Here is a 19294-nt window from a genome sequence, read left to right as displayed (position 1 = left end):
TGGTAAAGTGCTTGCTACTCAAGCATAAGAACCTGAATTTGAATCTCCACGCTCATGTAAAAGGCTGTGTGCAGCTACGTTTATCAGTAATCCCAGAGCTGAGGAGAGAAAAAGACCTTGACACTCACTGGCCAGCCAGTCTAGCAGGATCAGTGAGCCTCTGGTTCAGTGAGAGACCCTGTCTCTAAAAACAAAGCAGAGACACATAAAAGTGGAAGACATTTGACACCAACCTCAAACTTCCACATGCACATACTCGTATGAATACATAGGTACTCATAAACACACAAAAAGAAAAAAAAATGTTCATGCAGCGAAATCCCAATAAGAATGTCAGTGGGCTTTAAGAATGAGCAAACCATACAGCAGTGCTAGGCACAAAGAATGACCATTGTGACATTTGTAACTCACTGTGTGACCTTCCTGATGCCTCCCTTTAACCCTGGAAGCAGCTCGAAAGAGCCCAGTGGTCTCCAGGTCAGACTAGTGGACGGGACCTCAGCAAGCCTTGCTAGAGCCCTGATTTGAGTGCCCTCCTCATCTCTGGGCAGTGATTCTGCTGCAGAAAGGAGAGCCAAGGCTTGTCCTGTTTTCAGATTGGCAGCAGGAGTCAGAGAACTGGCCTTAACTTAAACCTCCTGAGTTTTACATACTGATTACCAGTGGTGTGTGTGTGTGTGTGTGTGTGTGTGTGTGTGTGTGTGTGTGTGTGCGCGCGCGCTCGTGCACTGCTTGGAAGTCAGGAAAACCTTCAGGAGTCAGTTCTCCCATTATGTGTGTCCATGCAGATCTCTGGATTGGTGACATGTACCAAGCTAGCCCTGTATTAATTTTAAGACATTATGTGGACCACACAAACAACCTTCATGGCTATGGGTCTGCTGCAATCAACCTCCACTTGTGGGTTTTTTTTTAACCTTTTGAGAGTTATTTGCCCTAAGAGAACAGAGATGATTAGTGGCCTAGGACAGAGGCTCAAAGAAGAGGTGAAGAGAGCTGGGAACTCAGGTGGTTCAGGGGTTCCCAGGGGCTGGAGCACTACTTTGCTCTCAGCTGTCACTCTGCATTGGGTCCAGTGATACAGAGTAGTGGGGAGAGAGGCAGGAGGAGGAAGGACAGTAGTCCACCCCATCTGTCTTGGCTATGAAGGCCTTGCCTGAACCTAGGAGAGCCATCAGGGACCCAAGCTCCAAGTTTCTCTGATCCAGCCAGAGGTAGCTTCTTCTGGGTTCAACATGCAGAAATGGAAACTATGGTCTGTGGTCTTCCTGGCCTTCCTCTCTGCCCAGGCCTTTCCACATCCTGACATCAGTATCCATTCAGGTGAGCACAGGGACCAGGGACAGGGACAGGTTGGGGAGATCATTCGTACAGACTTGAGGGCCCACAAGTGAGACCAGCTGCCTGGCTATAGTGCTGAGGGGGAGTGCTGGGGGGGGGGCTGAGCCGACCCTCCTGTAAACCAGCCCCAAACGAGGAAGCATTCTCCTCATCCCAAGACCCTTAAAGTTAAATCCCAGCTCTTCAGTTTATAAGCTGTGTAGCCTGAGAGACTTCCTCCCTTTAAATTGTAGTTATTCAGTCATTTTTGAGACAGGCTCTTGTGATTAGCCCACACTGGTCTTGAAGTCTCAGTCCTTCTGCTTCCTGCTCCAAAGTGCACTGAAATTACAGATATGCGCTACTACAGCTGGGAAAGCCATAATCACCCCGAGCCGATTCCAGAAAGCAGGGGTCATATGGTCACCAGCTCCAGACCATGGAGAAAGTACCTAGCACAGTTTCTGGCACCAGGAGGAAATGGTATTTTTGTTAGAAATTTTATTTCTGGGACCCCTTCTACTTTTACATTGGGAATGCCCATTTCCAGGGAACTTCCAGATGCAGGGTGCAAGATATCCCTCTACTGGTCTCCCTGGCAGCCTGGCTCCAGCAATATCCATCCCTATGGGCTTTGTGGGATGTCCCCAGGAAATGGGACTCGTCATGGGACCTCCTTATATGCAGTTTGAGGGATGAGAGGCAGAGGTGAGTTGGAGTTCTTCCATGTTGCAAAGGGGAGGCTGGGGTGCTAACGCCAGGGAACTGCTATCAACTGGGGGCACCCTGCATCTCCTTGTCCCTGGCAGGAGGACAGAGAGTTCAAAACCTGACTAGGTGACAGATGAAGTGGCAGGCCAGCCTGTGGTACATATGTAATGCTGTATTAAGTACATATACATATGTGTGTGTAAACATGCACACACACAAAGACCACATTTGTGGAGAAGAACTCACAAATCCCTTACTATATATCCCGGCATAAATATAAGTACTTTTTATTATGGATTTATATAATCTTTACAAAAGCCCTGTGGCAGAGACCAGTCATTTTTATCCCAGTTTAAGTGAAACCTATCATGAAATATCCAGATAAAAATTGTTGTAAGGCCAGTTATTGGGCCGTTGAGTGTGGGGTACTCAGAGATACTAAGGCCAGCATGTAGATAACAGTAAGTCCTCTGTTACTGTAAATGTCCCTCAGCTAGTGCATGGACATACTTATACTAAAAAAATCTAAAATTTAAAAAAAAATTTTTTTTGTTACTTATCTAAAAATTCTGATTTCACGAATCACCCTTCTGTTTGTTTGTTAATAACCTGGTAGGGAGGTAGGTAGCCTTGGCTCAGCTGGCCAAGGCTGAGGGCTTCGTCTCTACCCAAGCTCTCTCTGTGTATTAGTCAGCTTCAGATGTCCTGGCAGAATCCATAGACTGGGCCTGGAACTGCAGAGACGTATCTCTCAGCCTGTGTGTGCAAGTGCTTGTTATACAAACATAAGGGTGAGTTTTAACCCTAGCACCAAATAAAAAGCCTGGCACCATGTAATCACAGAGCTGGGGAAGAAGAGGCAGGGGGATACCTGGACCTTGCTGGTCAGCCATCCTCGATGAAGCAGTGAGCTGCAGTGAAAGACATTGCCTCAAAAAAAAAAAAAAAAAAAAAAAAAAAAAAAAAAAAAAAAAAAAAAAGAAAAGAAAAAAAAAAGGTGGAAAATGACTGAGGGAGAAACATAGCTTCAGTCTCATATACACCTGCATCCATTTGTGCACCCACACACATGAACATATATGCACAACACACGCACATGCACACACATACACATGCCTGTGCACATACACATGTGCATGCAGGCACAAATGCACAGAGGCAGGAATAATATTAAAGTGATGGTGCAGGTCACGTACTGACCGCACCATCAACTGACCAGCAGTTGAAAAAGCATCACTTTTCTTTCAACACCTCTCTCGTCATGGTTCTTGGTGTTATGATAGTACAAGCAGGAGAATTTCGTTGCGACAAACAGGCTTCATCAGAGACAGGAACTTCCAGACACCACACCTGTCCCCGTGTGCCACCCTCCGTTTTAGACAGGCGGACCAGGATCACACCCAAACCAGTAATCTTGGAGACCTGATTAGAAATTCTTTCCACTCAATCCTTCCCTGCTGCAGCAGGGAAACTGAGGCTGCAGACTGACTGAGATTGTCACTTTTTGCATTCCCCGGATTTAACTTTAAGGGTCTTGGGATGAGGAGAATGCTTCCTCGTTTGGGGCTGGTTTACAGGAGGGTCGGCTCAGCCCCCCCCCCCCAGCACTCCCCCTCAGCACTATAGCCAGGCAGCTGGTCTCACTTGTGGGCCCTCAAGTCTGTACGAATGATCTCCCCAACCTGTCCCTGTCCCTGGTCCCTGTGCTCACCTGAATGGATACTGATGTCAGGATGTGGAAAGGCCTGGGCAGAGAGGAAGGCCAGGAAGACCACAGACCATAGTTTCCATTTCTGCATGTTGAACCCAGAAGAAGCTACCTCTGGCTGGATCAGAGAAACTTGGAGCTTGGGTCCCTGATGGCTCTCCTAGGTTCAGGCAAGGCCTTCATAGCCAAGACAGATGGGGTGGACTACTGTCCTTCCTCCTCCTGCCTCTCTCCCCACTACTCTGTATCACTGGACCCAATGCAGAGTGACAGCTGAGAGCAAAGTAGTGCTCCAGCCCCTGGGAACCCCTGAACCACCTGAGTTCCCAGCTCTCTTCACCTCTTCTTTGAGCCTCTGTCCTAGGCCACTAATCATCTCTGTTCTCTTAGGGCAAATAACTCTCAAAAGGTAAAAAAAAAACCCACAAGTGGAGGTTGATTGCAGCAGACCCATAGCCATGAAGGTTGTTTGTGTGGTCCACATAATGTCTTAAAATTAATACAGGGCTAGCTTGGTACATGTCACCAATCCAGAGATCTGCATGGACACACATGATGGGAGAACTGACTCCTGAAGGTTTTCCTGACTTCCAAGCAGTGCACGAGCGCGCGCGCACACACACACACACACACACACACACACACACACACACACACACACACACACCACTGGTAATCAGTATGTAAAACTCAGGAGGTTTAAGTTAAGCCGGGGCACAGAGGCTCAAGCAACTAAGTGTCCTATCTCCTAGAGCGGGCCCAATCCTGGACGTGCCTCAGACACTCTGGCCCATTTTGCTCCTGCACCCCTCACACACACACACCCCGTAGTCACAGGGCACTCTACACATACTTTGGAATACTGTTTAGCATATGATAACTAATACCCTATGGGAACAGTACGAAGTCACATGCTTAGGAACATATAGGAATTCAGGAGATGCTGAGGTCTTTAATTAAAGCATGGTTAAGTTTGGTGTTTAATAGACTGTGGTCCCACAGCCATCTGCAGGGGATTGGTTCCAGCATTCCTGAGGATGCCAAAATTCTCAGATGCTGGGTCCCTGCTGTAGAAGGATGTATCTAACCAAGCTCCATCTCCTGTGTTCTTGAGCTTACTCATAATATCAGAGATGATGACAAGAAACAAAAACTTTTTATCCCCAATCATGTTACCTAGGAATCTTAGGAGAATCTTAAATCCAAGGCCAACCTGAGCTCCTACAAGACCCCTATCTCAAAACACCAAAGTCTGGGGACTGGGTAGAGTGTTTGTCTGACATATTCAAATCCCCGGGCAAGATTCCCAGGACCCAGAAAGTCTATGTTCAGCACAGGTGCCCCTCAGATGCTTTCTCTCCACTGTGTGCTAGATTTATGGACCAGAGCCTGTAGGTATGGAGGCCAATTGTACTTATTTTACCAGTGAGAGAACCATAACCACAGAACCGTGTGTTCCAGCAGCATTACAGGGTTTCAGAGAGTTACAACCCTGACTGCCACATGTGAGTGGCAGCCTCTCCTATCTTTGTGGGCAAAGTCGGTTCAGGTCTAGTATCTCTCCTGGGCCAGCCTCCAGGAATCAAGCACTAAGCACCCAGTGAATGCTCCCTGCTTGGACCAATCTAAGCAGTGGTTTGGGAGCTTTTCCTCTGTGCTCTCAGGCCTCTAGCGTGGCTCAGAGAGGGAAAGGCAATGCTCAAGATGGAAAAAACAAGGCTGGCTTTTAAGGACTGCCAAACATTGAGACCAGACAGGCAACAAGAGGATGACCCAGCCCTCCACCACCTTGCTGGAGTCTGGATGACACTTCTTTTTATCTCCCAGGAGTGTCTGGGGCTCACTCTGGGAATAGGAAAGGTGAATGTGCCTTCAGGGCTTCCCCACCTCCTCTCCTTGTCTGGTCTGTTGTCTGTCTGTCCCATCCCCTGTCCCCTTCTTGTCCCTGGTGCACCCCACCCCACTCTGCTGATTCCAGCAGGAGGCGACGGCCACAAAGCTGTGCATCTGCAGGAGGCAGCAGAGAGCAGAGTGTTGCATCTGTGGGCGGCTGGAGAAGGGCCAAGGGAGCTCACAGCCAGATTGAGTGGGAAGGTGACAATTTATTCTTTCAAAGTGGGAGAGCTGGATTCCACGGATGTGTTTTCATCCCAGAACAAACTCAGCTCCCAACGGCTTTGACTCCCCCCCCCACACACCCCCAGCTGGGAGACCTTGGCTGCTGCTAATTGAGAAAAAGACCATGCAGTTTGGCTTCTTGGTTTCCTGAGCAACAAGCCTCCTCCTCCGGCTGAGCACCTCCTGTCTGCCTCGCTCCCTGTATCCCCCATTACCCTTCTCCAGCCTCACCTTGGATTCATGCTCCTCAGATTCTTAGTCTGCTGAAACATTCCCCCCACCCCACCCTAAACAATTCCATCCTCTGCCTGGGCCATGCCCTCTGCCTGGAACACTTTGATTCACACCATCCTTAAGGTCTCTACTGACTCATCACCTTGTCCAGGAAGCCTCTTGGATCTTCACATCTGGCTTGTGTACAGTGCTTAGATGCTTCAGGAGTAACCCTTGCCATCACCCATAGGGGCTGGGGAGGGGGGAGGCTTGAGGTCCTTATTGACAGGGATCAGAGAGCCATTAATTCTTTCCCCCTAAGGGGCAAACAAATAACAAGTTTCCAGTTTTGCCTGCAAGACTCGTCCATAAGCTAAGTATTAATGATGCCATTTCTGTTCTCTCTCTCTCTCTCTCTCTCTCTCTCTCTCTCTCTCTCTCTCTCTCTCTCTCTGTCAATTCTTGGGTCTCACAGGCTACCTATGAGCAATTCTGTGACCTTTAACAAGGTAGTCACCCTCTCTGTGTTCTGAGTTCCTTTGTAAAGTAGCAGTGATTATGGTGTTTACCTTACCAGGTATGTGAACATTAAATTAACATGTTCAAAGCTCTGGGGACAGTGCATGGCACACAGCGAGTGATTAGTAAAGGTTGGTTTAGTTCTTACGTTACCACTGTTTTCTGAAGGTCAACATACAAATCCAAGGGTGTGCCTGTGAGGACGAACAGCCTAGCAGAGGCTGGTTAGGGGTCCAGTTGATGAAAACCCTTTAATGTCAGCTTCTAGGCTCCCAGAAGCAAAGGGAGAAGAAAAATTCCATCCGGGTAGGAGTTCATGCTTGTGCCTCCCGACCTTCCAATTAAAGGTCTCTGTTGGACTGCACAGGAGGGCAATGGGGCAGTGTCCTGCCACAGCCCATTTTCTGGTTTATTCCAGCTCAGGGATGCGGAAATGCCTCTTTCCTGCTGAGGGGAGACCCTCAAAGGAACCAGAATTGGAGAGATGCAAGTAGTTCTGGAAGCACTTTCTACCTGGAGGAAGAAGGCTTTTGCTCTCTCCTCTTCCCAATCAGCCCCACTTAATTAATTATTAGTTCCTCTTTACCAAGTCCTATCCAAGGCAGGAAGAAAGGAAGGAAGGAGGAAAAGGCAAGAGAAATGAAAGAAAGAAGACGAAGGGAGGATGGAGAGGGGGCGAGGGAGAAGGGAGGGAGGAGGGAGATGGGAGGGAGGAAGAGAGGTCCTTCTACAGGCTTCATCTTTCTACTTACAGATGAGCAGTTCCAAGATTTCACACTTTCTCAGTCTCCCATGTTTGCTGATATGTGCTTTCTGCCCCACCCCACCCCACCCCCAGCCTTGGGTGTTGCCAGTGAGAGTCCAGGCCATGCCACGTTGCTCATCAATCCCATGATAGTGCAGAACAATCTGGAAAACTCTGACCTGGCAACTTCAGCAAGCCTTAAGTGCTGTTTGAATACATCCCTACATGGCTGTATTTCATTCAAAACCTGGACTACAGAGATGGCTCAGGGTTAAGCTTAAGGCTTTTCAGAGGACCCAAGTTCAGTTCCCACTTCAGCAGGTACATCAGGCAGTTCACCGCCTGTGACTCCACCTCCAGGGGGATGCCTGGTACTGTTCTCTGCACTCATATGCATGTAAACCCCTCCTCATAATTAAAATAAAACCCAAGTTCCATAGACCCTCTGTGTGCCAAGGTTCTGGGAGAAGAGGAGTGATCATAGCAGCTACTGAAGAACTGCCCTGGACAAGAATCCTGGGTGCACATGAAGTCAGGGTGCATAAACACTTACCAGAGATTCCCGTCGGATGCACCTAAAGCCACCTCACAGTTGAGACTAGAAGAGAAGTAGGAATTGGCCAGAGTCGAGGCAAGAGCACACATGCAGAGGTCTGATTAGGTGTCTGAGAATGTCAAGAGATGAATCCAGATGGATGAAAGCTCTGGACACCTGCAGTGAGCCCTCCTCGGCATGCTTGTCTCCCACTGGGAAGCAGAATGTGATACTACAAAGGAAGTCTTTGTGGTCAGGAGGTCTTTACCACCTTCTTGCAGAATGACCTTGTTGAGACAGATGCCTCAGTTTCTCTATGTCTGTTTGGCACATCATAAATGCTCTGAGGGGGCTTGGGGATGGGGCTCAGGCTGTAAATGATTTCCTTAAAAGCATGAAGCCTTGGGTTCAATCCCCACAGAACCAAACAGAACCACATTTAAACAAACAGCCCTAATATCTATATTTGTAATCCCAGCACTGCAGAGGCAGAGACAAGAGCATCCCTAGGACCCACGGGCCAATAGCCCAGCATGAGTGTGCACCTACACACACACAACACAATGTTCTATGAAAGTTGTCCACTACATTATCTCTCTCTGTCTCTCTCTGTCTCTCTCTGTCTCTGTCTCTCTCTGTCTCTGTGTGTGTGTGTGAGAGAGAGAGAGAGAGAGACAGAGAGAGAGAGACAGAGAGAGACACACACACACACACACACACACACACACACACAGAGAGAGAGAGAGAGATCGTTTCTACTTCCTGAGTTGTTTTGCTGACAAGGTCTTCTCTATATGTAGCCCTGGCCTGGAACTCACTATCCAATGAACAAGACCATCCTTGAATTCATAAGATATTCACCTGCTTCTACCTCCTGAGTGCTGAGATTAAAGGAATGTGCCACCAAGCCAGGTGTCTCCACCTTACTTTTTGAAACAGGATCCCTCACTGAACCTGAAGCTTCACCTGTTAGGCTGGTGAGCAAGCCCCAAGGATCCCAAGGATTGCCCGTCTCTATCTACCGCACACACACTCACCAGAACACTGGGATTAGAGTCTTGCACCACCAAGCTGAGCTTTTTCTGTAGCTGCTAGGGATCTGAACTCGGGTCTTCATGGTTGCACATCAAGTACTGTATCCACTGGTCCATCTCCCCAACCCCTATTCACTGCATTATGATTCTAGAGTCAGCCAGCTACGGTAGTGACTTGAAGGCAGAGATTCCTACCTCTGGGTAGTTACAAAGAGACTCTAGGTGTCTGCCAGGTAGACAGCTGAGGAAGAAGAGAATATGCCTATGATTCACAACAGACCAGACACAAAGCTGACCAGTCCCTACATGCCCCCAGGGACTGCTGCTCACTACATGAGTCTCCCAACTTAGTGGTTCTCAACTGTCTGCCCCTCCCATCAGTCATCTTGAGTCCTGCTTCCAAGAACAGCATCCCCAAGAAGCTTCAAGAGGAGCCAAGGCTTGAGAGAACTTTATCATCTCAAATATGGGCTTATGGGCTTATTTTTTTTTCTGCTTTCAGGGTGTTGCTTTTCATGACTAACAACCAATCCTGACCTCAGTAGTGTAATAGGCAAAAGATATAAAGTCTTGGTTCTAGCTTGTCAGAAAATGCATACCCTTGTGGGACATCCTGGAACTGCAAAGCAAAACAAGGTACCATTTCTTGCTTATACAATTTACAAAGATTCCCAAGGAAATGACAGCAGTCAGTGCTAGCAAGGGCAGAGTGAGATGGATGCCCTCAGATGATGTGACTGTGGGAGAAGAAACTGCTTTCAGAAGACAGGTTGGAAATTGTATCAAAGTCACTCCTCAGAAAACCTTCAGAAACACCAACAACGCTTGTTGCATGAAACTGTTGGCTTGGCATTATTCATAGTAGGTTTTTATAAAATCTAATTATCTAAAAATAAGGCAGTGATTAAACTCTAGGAAGGCTACTTAGAGACTATCCAAGAGCTATTTAAAACCATCTTTTTTTTTTTTTTTTTTTTTGAGACAGGGTTTCTCTGTGCAGCCCTGGCTGTCCTGGACCTGGAACTCACTCTGTAGACAAGCCTGGCCTCGAACTCAGAAATCCACCTGCCTCTGCCTCCCAAGTGCTGGAATTAAAGGTGTGCACCACCACCACCTGGCTATTTAAAACCATCTTAATGAGGGCTACAGAGATGGCTCAGCAGTTAAGAGAAAACCTAGGTTCTGTTCCCAGCACCAACATGGTGGCTCACAACCACCTGTAATTTCAGCATCAGGGTAACTAGTGCCCTCTTGTGGCTCAGTGGATACCTGCATACATGTGGCACCTGCATATTCAGCATATACATGTACACAATGCATAAATAATTAAAATAAATCTTTTTTAGCTTGTTTGATTGGTTGATTGAAATAGGGTCTCTCTATGTAGTCCTGAGATGTGCATATATTTTTAGACTTCAAGCACACACTGTTGATTATAATGGATGTGTTTTTCTCTCAAAAATACGTAGTAAGCTACAAAGACAACATGATTGCCACCTCTATCTCTGTTTTTTCTCTATCCGCAGCCTTGTCAGAGGTGCCCCAGATGTGCCCCTGGTGTGTCCCCTGTTCCAGACAGAGTTGTCACTGCTACAGATTCTTCCCCATCAACAAGACCTGAGCTGAGGCCAACTTACACTGCTCTCAGTTTACTGCTGGTAGGAAATCTGCCAAGCTGGCCTCCATTCACAAATGGGCTCAGGCCTCTATGACTTAACTAAGTGCCCCTTGGGAAAGGGATTGGAGTCTGGTGTCCCCAACTGGTGTCTGGCTCAGATCATCAAAGCTACTTTTTACCCAGCACAATTTCTCATTATTTATCCTGAGCGAAATAGAGGGCAAACAAGTTGACAGAGGTAGAGAAGAGCATGCTGGGAGAATCATCTTTATAATTGCCAATTTTGTGCCATGCTCTGCAGGGTACCAGAGCTCCTGACCCAATGTCACAGCTGACCTAATAAACATGTGTGGTACAGGAATGGTGGGCCAGGAAGATGGCTTATTGAGTAAAAGCGGCAACTATGCAGGCACACATCTGTATCTGATGCTTACCTGCTATGCAGGCACACATCTGTATCTGATGCTTACCTGCTAGGCGTGAGAAGGTAGGTAGAGAGACAGAACTGCCTGGAAGCTTTCAGGTTGGCTCCCTGGAGTCAGCAGCAGGGCAGAAACAAGAGAGACCTTTCCTCAATGAGGTGGAAGGCAAGAACAACTCCTTTGATCCCACTCTAGGTGTGATACGCTTCATGATGGACACTCCCACAGGTGGCAGCCCTTGCAAAGTGCACTTGGAATGTGCTCTCGGGAGCTGATAGACCTTCGGTCCAGGTCTGGTGCACTATGACTTCCCTGATGTGCTTGAGCTCACCTCTTATCCATGATGGGAATCACCTGTCAGGGGTTCTGACTACCTGGCTATGCCAGCAACTGAGGGACATTGCTGCTATTTGTCTGTTTCCCCTTACATCCTCTGCTCTGACTTCTGTGGAGAGATTTTTCTGGGCTCACGGATATCAAGGCCCTGGGTGAACCACTCTTATGGTGAGCAGTTACCCAGAGTCTCCTTAGGAAAGTTTCTGAGCAGGAAGGACCAGGTGGAGACGGGAGCTTTGTCCACACATTTTCTTCCTTCTACCAGATGTTTCCAGATGCTCCCTGAAAGTCATGCCTTCCAGCTAGATATTTGAGCTTGGTTCTTTGGTGGTATTAGCTGCAAAGAGAACTGGGAAAAGAAATATGCCCTCCTAGGTTATAATATTTACAATAGTAAGATGAAATCATCTTATGGGAATGGAGCCAATCATGTCTGCTTCAATTCCAGCTTGCTATGAGGATGAAATGGATTCATGGTTGTATGACATGACGCACAGTAATAGCATAAACAAGTTTTCGTAGCCTCTTATATCTGTTTCACTGTGTTGATTTATTCATCCATCCTTCCCTATCTTCCTCTATTTTTCTATCCATCCATCATCCATCCTTTACCCATTATCCATTTGTGTATCCATTCCTGCTTCCTTCCATCTGTCTCTCTGTCCATTGGTCCCTTCATCTCTATATCTTCATTATTTTAGACAGTGACCTGGATCCCTCGCTGGTTTCTTTGTTGATAAGCGTTTTCAATCAAGCATGGCAAAAAGACACTCAGGAGACTGAGTAAGCTCAAGCCGAGAGGGGAATTTCCTAGAAAAAGAAAAGAAAAAATATTTTAGTGATGTTATGTAAAAAAAAAAAAAAAAAAAAAAAAAAAAAAGATTAGGAAAAAGGAAGCTGTGTAAGAGGGTGGGAATTGGAGAAAGAACAAAAGCAGGTACTGGGAATCTCATTAAGCCATTCAGCATGTTCAACACAATGTGTGGCCTTTTGTTCTTTGTATCTTCAATGTGACCCACATCATTTGCAGTGCTTTTGAAGTGGTGGTAAGTGCTGTGCTGAGTTTTTCTCTGAGCTGGCCTGGATGGCCATGGAAGGTTGACCTAATCAAGAGTGGTGGAGGGACTGGAGAGATGGCTCAGTCACTAAGAGCATTCACTCCATACTGGAGCTCAGACCATCTACATAACATGCCAGGTGCCCTCGCAAATGTCTATAACCCAAGTTCCAAGGATGGCAAGACAGAAGGAATTCTGGGACTTTCTGGCTTCCAGCCTAGCCAAGAGAGCACAAGCCCTGTGTTCATGGATAGACTCCCAGAGGAATACGGCAGAGAGTGATAGTGGAGGACACCTGGCACTCTCCTCTGGCTTCCACACATATACACAGGTGTGCACACCCATACACACATGTATGCACACACTCAGGCAGAAACACACGCAAATAAGCATATTGGTTAGTTAATTAGCTAAAATCTTAAGAGGACAAAAGAAAAGAAAAGAAAGCAGAGTTACATCCTGTGTAGAATGAACTAGGTTTACCTAAAAGGGGGGCTGGAAATGAAAAAGAGATGGAGGGGCAAGAGAAATATGGAGCCAAGACAAAGTTTTCTGATCAAAGCTCAAAGTTTAATATTCAGCACTGCTGTTATATAGGGGAAGCCCACATGAACCCATCCTTTGTTTCAGCTGGATAATGTTGCAAAGCAGGCTCAGTGGGCAGTCTTTTCTTCTAAGTTGTTGCAGGAAGTTGCAAGTGTAAACACAGTGGCTGGCTTCACCTAGGTGTTAAAGTCCTGTGTGGCAAGCAAGGTCTGTTCAGACTGCTCAAGGCTGGCAAGGGCACAATCTCTTCATACTTAGCCTTTGTCATCACTTGGATTCTCCAAATCAAAATTGTGGTTAGATGTGTGAGGGACTTTCCCCCCTTCAACATCACTGAACCCGGGGCTCAGCCCAGGGTACATGAGCTCTGTCACTGAGCTGCGTGCCTATCCCACTCTACTGTTTCCTTTGAGGTGAAGTCTCTCTTGCTTGCTTGGGCTGACTCTGAGCTCACTCAGTCTTTACCAAAGAAGCCCTGAACTCAGGCTTCCTGTCTCAGCCCTAAGTTCAAACCCCAGCACCTCAAACAAACAAACAAACCAAACAAAATGGATAAGAAGAACTGTATTATAGAGAACATTCAAGAGACTCCAAAGCTCTTTAAATTAAAATCATCCTAACCAATGAAAATAAATAAGAAATAAATTAGATCTACATTAAATTATAATTTAAAGAATGTGTATGATGGCTTAATAATCCTAACAAGACAGAGAAGTGGCTCTTTTCCTTTTCTGTTTGGGGCTAGGCACTGTACACTAGGCTCTGTGCTGCTAGGCACACGCTCAATCCTCAAACCTCTCTGGGATATTCACTCTGCTGTATTGATGAGAAACTGAGGCTCAGGTGGGTTGAGTAATGTGCCCATGTCACAGAGCAAGGAAGATAGCTAGAGAGTGAAGCTGGCGTCCCACCTGCCCCACTCTCTACTGTGCCATTGTACAGAAAGAACTTCAGAACTATCTGTGTGCTTCAAGAGGTACTTTTCTAAAGACCAGAGTAAGAGGCCTGACTCCTGCTCGCACCACTGCCTGTGATGTTCTTCCCACATTCACTGTAGCACCAACCAGATTTCCAGCAGGCCTCCTCCTGCTTGGACAGAGGAGTTCCAGACCAGGAAAGAAAACACAGACATTTGGAAAGGAAGTGAGTGGGAGTAAGTCCCGCCCACTGAGAAAGGATAGTAGTTGGGTGTTGGGTGCTGAACTCAGGTCGATCTGGGTTTGAGTACCAACACTAAGGAATCTGGGCCAACTCACCTACATGCCAGTTTCTGAGGGTGGCATTGCCTGCTGTGCAGGGGCTGGGGGGGTGGGGAGGTGAGAACAAAGTAAATAAAGTTCACGTGATAAGGGCCGAACAGGATGTCTGAGAACAGCAGTGCTGGCGGCCATGATTCACATTACAAGGGCTTTGATGCAAGAAGTCTCGAATGCTGTCTCTACACTGGAGATGACCCAATACCTGGTCTTCCTCTCTACTTCCTTGCCTCTGAATGTACCCCAGGATGGGCAGTTTGAATGGACTGATGGCTTCCCTTATGACTACAGTTACTGGGACAGGAGCCACTCTGGTGATGGCATCCATAGAGATCCAGAAGACCATATGCAGATGTGACACTGGCACAGTTGCAGTGGGGACCTGGGGACCTGGGGACCTGGACTCTCACAGAGATACTGGAGAGGCCCGAGGGGGATGGTGAAGCACCATGAGGGAAGGATGGCGACACAATGAGAAATGGGGTTACCGCAGAGATGGGGAGATGATAAGGAACATGAAGAGGCACCAAAGTGAAAGGTGCAGCACAGTGAAGATTAAGAGGCGGCCCGTTTTCAGCACCGCGGAGAGCATCCGGTTCCTTGGAAATGGGACACTGTCTCAGGGTAGTGATGTTTTAAAAGATCTTTAATGGTTCACTGACAATCAGGCTGTAAATGAATGAAAGGGCATTAGAGAATTAGAATGGGCAGCAGAGATTTTATTATTTGATGTGGGCAGCATATATCCCCCTCTCCCCCCTTTTTTTAAATCTTTGCACTAAGAGGTTAGTCTCCTATGTCAGCTCACCAGTGTACTAAAATGGAAGCCCCCAACCCAGACTGTCTTCTGAATGTTAGGACACAGTTGTGCCTGGAGAAGCACAGAGGTGTGGGCACTGAAGAGTACACTCCTGGGTTTGAGTTCCAGCCCCGTGGCTTTGTAGCTATGTCCTTGCAGGGAGTAATTCACCCTGAGAGTCTGTTTCCTGGGAAATAGGCTTACTATTCACCCATGTGTAAAAGGCTACTGAGATAATTGAGGGACAAATGGCACAGCACAGTGACAGGAGAATGGGCTTGAGGTGTCAGCCATTGTCTGGATTCATGATCTATGCTCTATCAGCTCTGGAGCCCAAGGTGAACCCAGGCTCCAGGAGCCACTTCTTCAAGGTCACAGAGCAGGCAAGAAATGGAGCTAGGTTTGAAACATGCACAGAATCCCAGGTCCAAGCATCTCGCTGCTCTTCTCTATTCCTTTTCCTCCTCCTGAGGAGTAGTGGTAGATAAAGGGAAGGGACTTTGCAAGATCCCGTCTGAGCATTCACTGATGTACTCATGTCCCCTGGCATGGACTCAGCACCAAGATGTCTGGCAGCAGCTCTACAGCAGAGCTCATGAGTAAATGCAAACACACACAGAAGGAGATCCTCCAGGCAGAAACTCTCCACAAGCTCACCTTAATTGTTCAGTGGTCATGTGACGAAGAGACAGCAACCCAGCTCACACAGGTTCCAGTGTCCTGGATTGAACTGAATGTCGCCATCTTAGTGTAGTCTCCAGTTTGTGTTTGAAGTGGTCACTTTTACATGGGTTGACTGGCTAGCCCTGGTGCTCGTGTGTCATTGAGCCAGAGTGGAGAGGGAGTGGAGACCCTCTGTGGGGCTCTGGGTGATGAAAATTAAGCTGTTGGCTAGAGGGTGTGAGCTTTGGTTCTTTGATTCTGAGAGTGGAGTTAAGCCACAAAGTGTCCATGGAAGCAAAAAAATTGGATTCAGTTCTAAACTGCCACACACATACACACACACACACATGCATGCACACACACTATACATACCACACACTACACACATATATCACATATACACACCACACACACATACCACACACACATCTTACACACTTACACCACACACACACACACAAACAATACAAACTCACACATACACACACACCACATACACCACATGCACATAACACACACACACACACACACACACACAGAGGCAAATCCATGACCTCAGGTAAATTACTTCCCTTGTGAGAACTTTGGTCTGGACATGAATGGAAAAGGAATATGTTATCAGTGTGGAGGGGCTGTTACTCTCTTAATGCCAGCCGTGGGGTTTTGCTCCCCATGTCTCCTGGGCAGAAGAGCAAGTTGCAGCCAACACACATAAGAGGGTTCAAGGAGGCAATTTCTTGTCCCAGGGATCAGCAAACTTTTACATAAAGGAGCATACAGCAGATATTTTATATTCGTGCATCTTCTGCAGCGGCGAAACTCTTGACATTGTTTGGTAGAAGCTGCTATGGTGTGGGACTGTCTCTAAAAAGCTAAGCTTCACAAAACAATCATGTATATTCTGGATGTTGTTCTGTGGCTGTGGTAAACACCAGCACCAAAAGCAGCTTGGGGAGGTTTTATTTTATCTTATGCTTTACAGTTCATCATTGAGGAAGTTCAAGGCAGGAGCTTGATGCAGAAACCATGGAGAAACGCTGCTTGCAGGCTTGTTCCCTGGCTTGTTCAGCTAGCATTCTTATACAGCTGGGGCCCACCAGCCTAGAGATGGCACCTACTGCAGTAGGCTTGGCTCTCCCACATTCATTGTCAATCAAGAAAACACCTGTGCCAAGTAGTGGTGGTAGTGTACACCTTTAATCCCAACACTTCAGAGGCAAAGGCAGGTGGATATCTGTGAGTTCAAAGCCAGTCTGGTTTACAGAGAGAGCTCTAGGACAGCCAGGGCTACATAGAAAAACCCTGTATCAAAAAACTGAGGGATAAAGAGGGAGGAGGAGGAGGAGGAGGAGGAGGAGGAGGAGGAGGAGGAGGAGGAGGAGGAGGAGGAGGAAGAGAGGAAGAAGAGAAAGAAGGGGAAGACAAAGGATGTTCCACAGAGATGGCCACAGACCTATCTGATCCAGTCAACTTTCAGTTGAAGTTCCCTCTTCCTAAGTGTCTCCAGGTTTGTGTCAAGTTGACAGCTGAAGGTAACTATGAGAGCATGTCACAAAATATTCTTTGGACTCCCTTTTTTTTCAGTTGCATCAATTACATTGAATAAAAGCAAGTGTTGAGTCACACTGGGCCACAGCGTGCTGAGCCCTGTCCACATGGTTTCACGGGGTGAGTGGGAGGAATAACATGAGCAACAATTGTATGGGAATAAGGTTCAGGGTCCAGGGTTCCAAGCAGAGTTCTGCACCTCACTCAGGATGTGTCTCAGTTCCTTTTTCTGTTGCTGTGATTAAAATTCCCTGACAACTGCAACCTAAGGAAGGGGTATTCTGCTTCAGGGGTGTGGTCCTTCATGGCAGACAGGTAAAGGTGAAAGAGTTAAAAATTTTTAAATTTTCCACAGATGGAGTCAAAAGGGCAGATCATCTTGTTCTGAGCTCTGGGTCCTAGGAAACTAGCTATCCACAAGACAAAATAGATAAGATAGGAGTTCAGAGCTGAGAGTTCAGGTCAGCGTGACCGTGCACCCTGGATACCAGGAACTGAACTGACCACAAGATAAATTGAATAGGGTTTGAGCTGAGAGTTCAGGTTAGTGTGCCTGTGCACCCTGGATACCAGGAACAGAACTGACCACAAGACAAATTGGATAGGATTTGATTCTTAACATGACCGTTTCTTGAACCTGTCACGGAAGCTGAACTCTGGGCAGGTGCTTTCTATAGATACTTAATCATGATTTCCCCCTCGTCTCCCTGGGTTTTGGTTCTTCCTTTAAAAGGTCTACCTCTTCTCTAAGTGGGGGGTCGTACTTCATTGCTTGCCTCTGCGTAGGACAGGCTTGAAGTGCGACCTCAACACGTTGAAATCAAATATACCTTGTGTTAATTGCATCAAGTTCGGTGTCTTGCAGTTATTGGGGTGGCCATGAATTCCTGTGGGTTGAGAGGGCATTTCTCCCTTCCTGGCAGACCTTACAAAGGCATTAGGGGCTTGAAGCAGCAGCTTACATCACAGCCATAGTCAGGAAACAGAAAAAGCTCAATATTCAGCCTGGGCCCCAAATGCAGGTAATCATGTAGCCTTCTTTTGGGATAAGTCTTTGAACTTCCACCAACCTAATTTAAATAATCGCTCACAGGGGTATGCCTAGAGGCTTGCTGCTCAATGATTCTGGATCGAATCAAGTTGATAGTAAACATTAACCATCACATAGTCAGACCACAAGTATCCTTGAACCCCTCTAGATATGTTTATTCATGAGTCTGGTAGCATGTGCTGTCCTATCTCAGGACTGTTGCAGGGATGTGATGGATGTCACACTGTGCACAGTGATGGATGTCACACTGGGCATGGTTGACACAACAAAAAGGCAGCCATTGTCAATGTGTGTCTAGCACTTCCAGGGCCTCGCATGGTGTTTGGGACCTGACAGCAAGAGTGTTGCTGAGACTGTTTAACTCAGGTGCAGATCCTCAGGTGAGAAGTGAAACTCAATGGGATACAACAGCTAAGAGGCTGAGCCAGGAAGTCAGTACTGATGTTGGAGCTTGTCTGAGACCAAAGCCCATGTGTGGACTTTACAGTCAAGGAGCCATGGACCAGAGTTGTCCAAAGAAGGTGTTTTTAAAGGGATGAGCAGGGTCAGGGGATAGAGGAAAGTTAACAAAGATTTTCAGGGAGACAACTGGGCTTGAATGGGCAAGAACAGAAATAGTGCCATGGGAGGTTAAAGCTGTCACTGTAGGGACGGACACCCCCTTCCCACAGGACCTTCCCTAGATTATTATTGTAAAGATGCTGTAGTGAGGAACACCTGAAAATCGTCCTTAGAAGCAGACAGTCAGTCAGACAGACAGACAGACAGACAGACAGAGGTGGTTGGGAGGAGGGAGAGCAAAGGCAGAGAACAGAGGATAGGTGATTAAAAAAGAAATAATGGATAGCTAAGTACAATAAAGGTGTGTACTAAGGGTGTGTCTGTATTCCAGCCAGAGGGACTCGGGGTGTGTGGTAAGGGCTGGGTCACACCAGAACACAATCTCAGGGGTTCACAGTGTGATCAAATATCCTGCAACAAGTCCCAGTGTCTCTTTCTTCTTGCTACCTATGGATTAGAATGTAGAACTCTCATCTATTTCTCCAGCACCGTGTCTGCCTGTGTGTCGTCATGTTCCCCACCATGATGACAAT

At 47.1% G+C, this 19294-nt stretch overlaps 1 protein-coding gene across 1 annotated transcript; it reads left to right on the top strand.

Moving 5' to 3' along the window:
- Nucleotides 1–1235: 1235 nt before the first annotated feature.
- Nucleotides 1236–14856, top strand: Clec19a (C-type lectin domain containing 19A). Its single transcript, XM_076928182.1, is given in 4 exon segments — nucleotides 1236–1323; nucleotides 10441–10486; nucleotides 10488–10617; nucleotides 14387–14856. Coding segments are annotated over 4 exon segments (375 nt in total). The 3' UTR covers nucleotides 14498–14856.
- Nucleotides 14857–19294: the final 4438 nt, after the last annotated feature.

This window comes from Arvicanthis niloticus, chromosome 1 (genome assembly GCF_011762505.2).
Source record: "Arvicanthis niloticus isolate mArvNil1 chromosome 1, mArvNil1.pat.X, whole genome shotgun sequence".
NCBI lineage: Eukaryota > Metazoa > Chordata > Mammalia > Rodentia > Muridae > Arvicanthis > Arvicanthis niloticus.
This window is presented reverse-complemented; position numbering and strand designations above follow the sequence as displayed.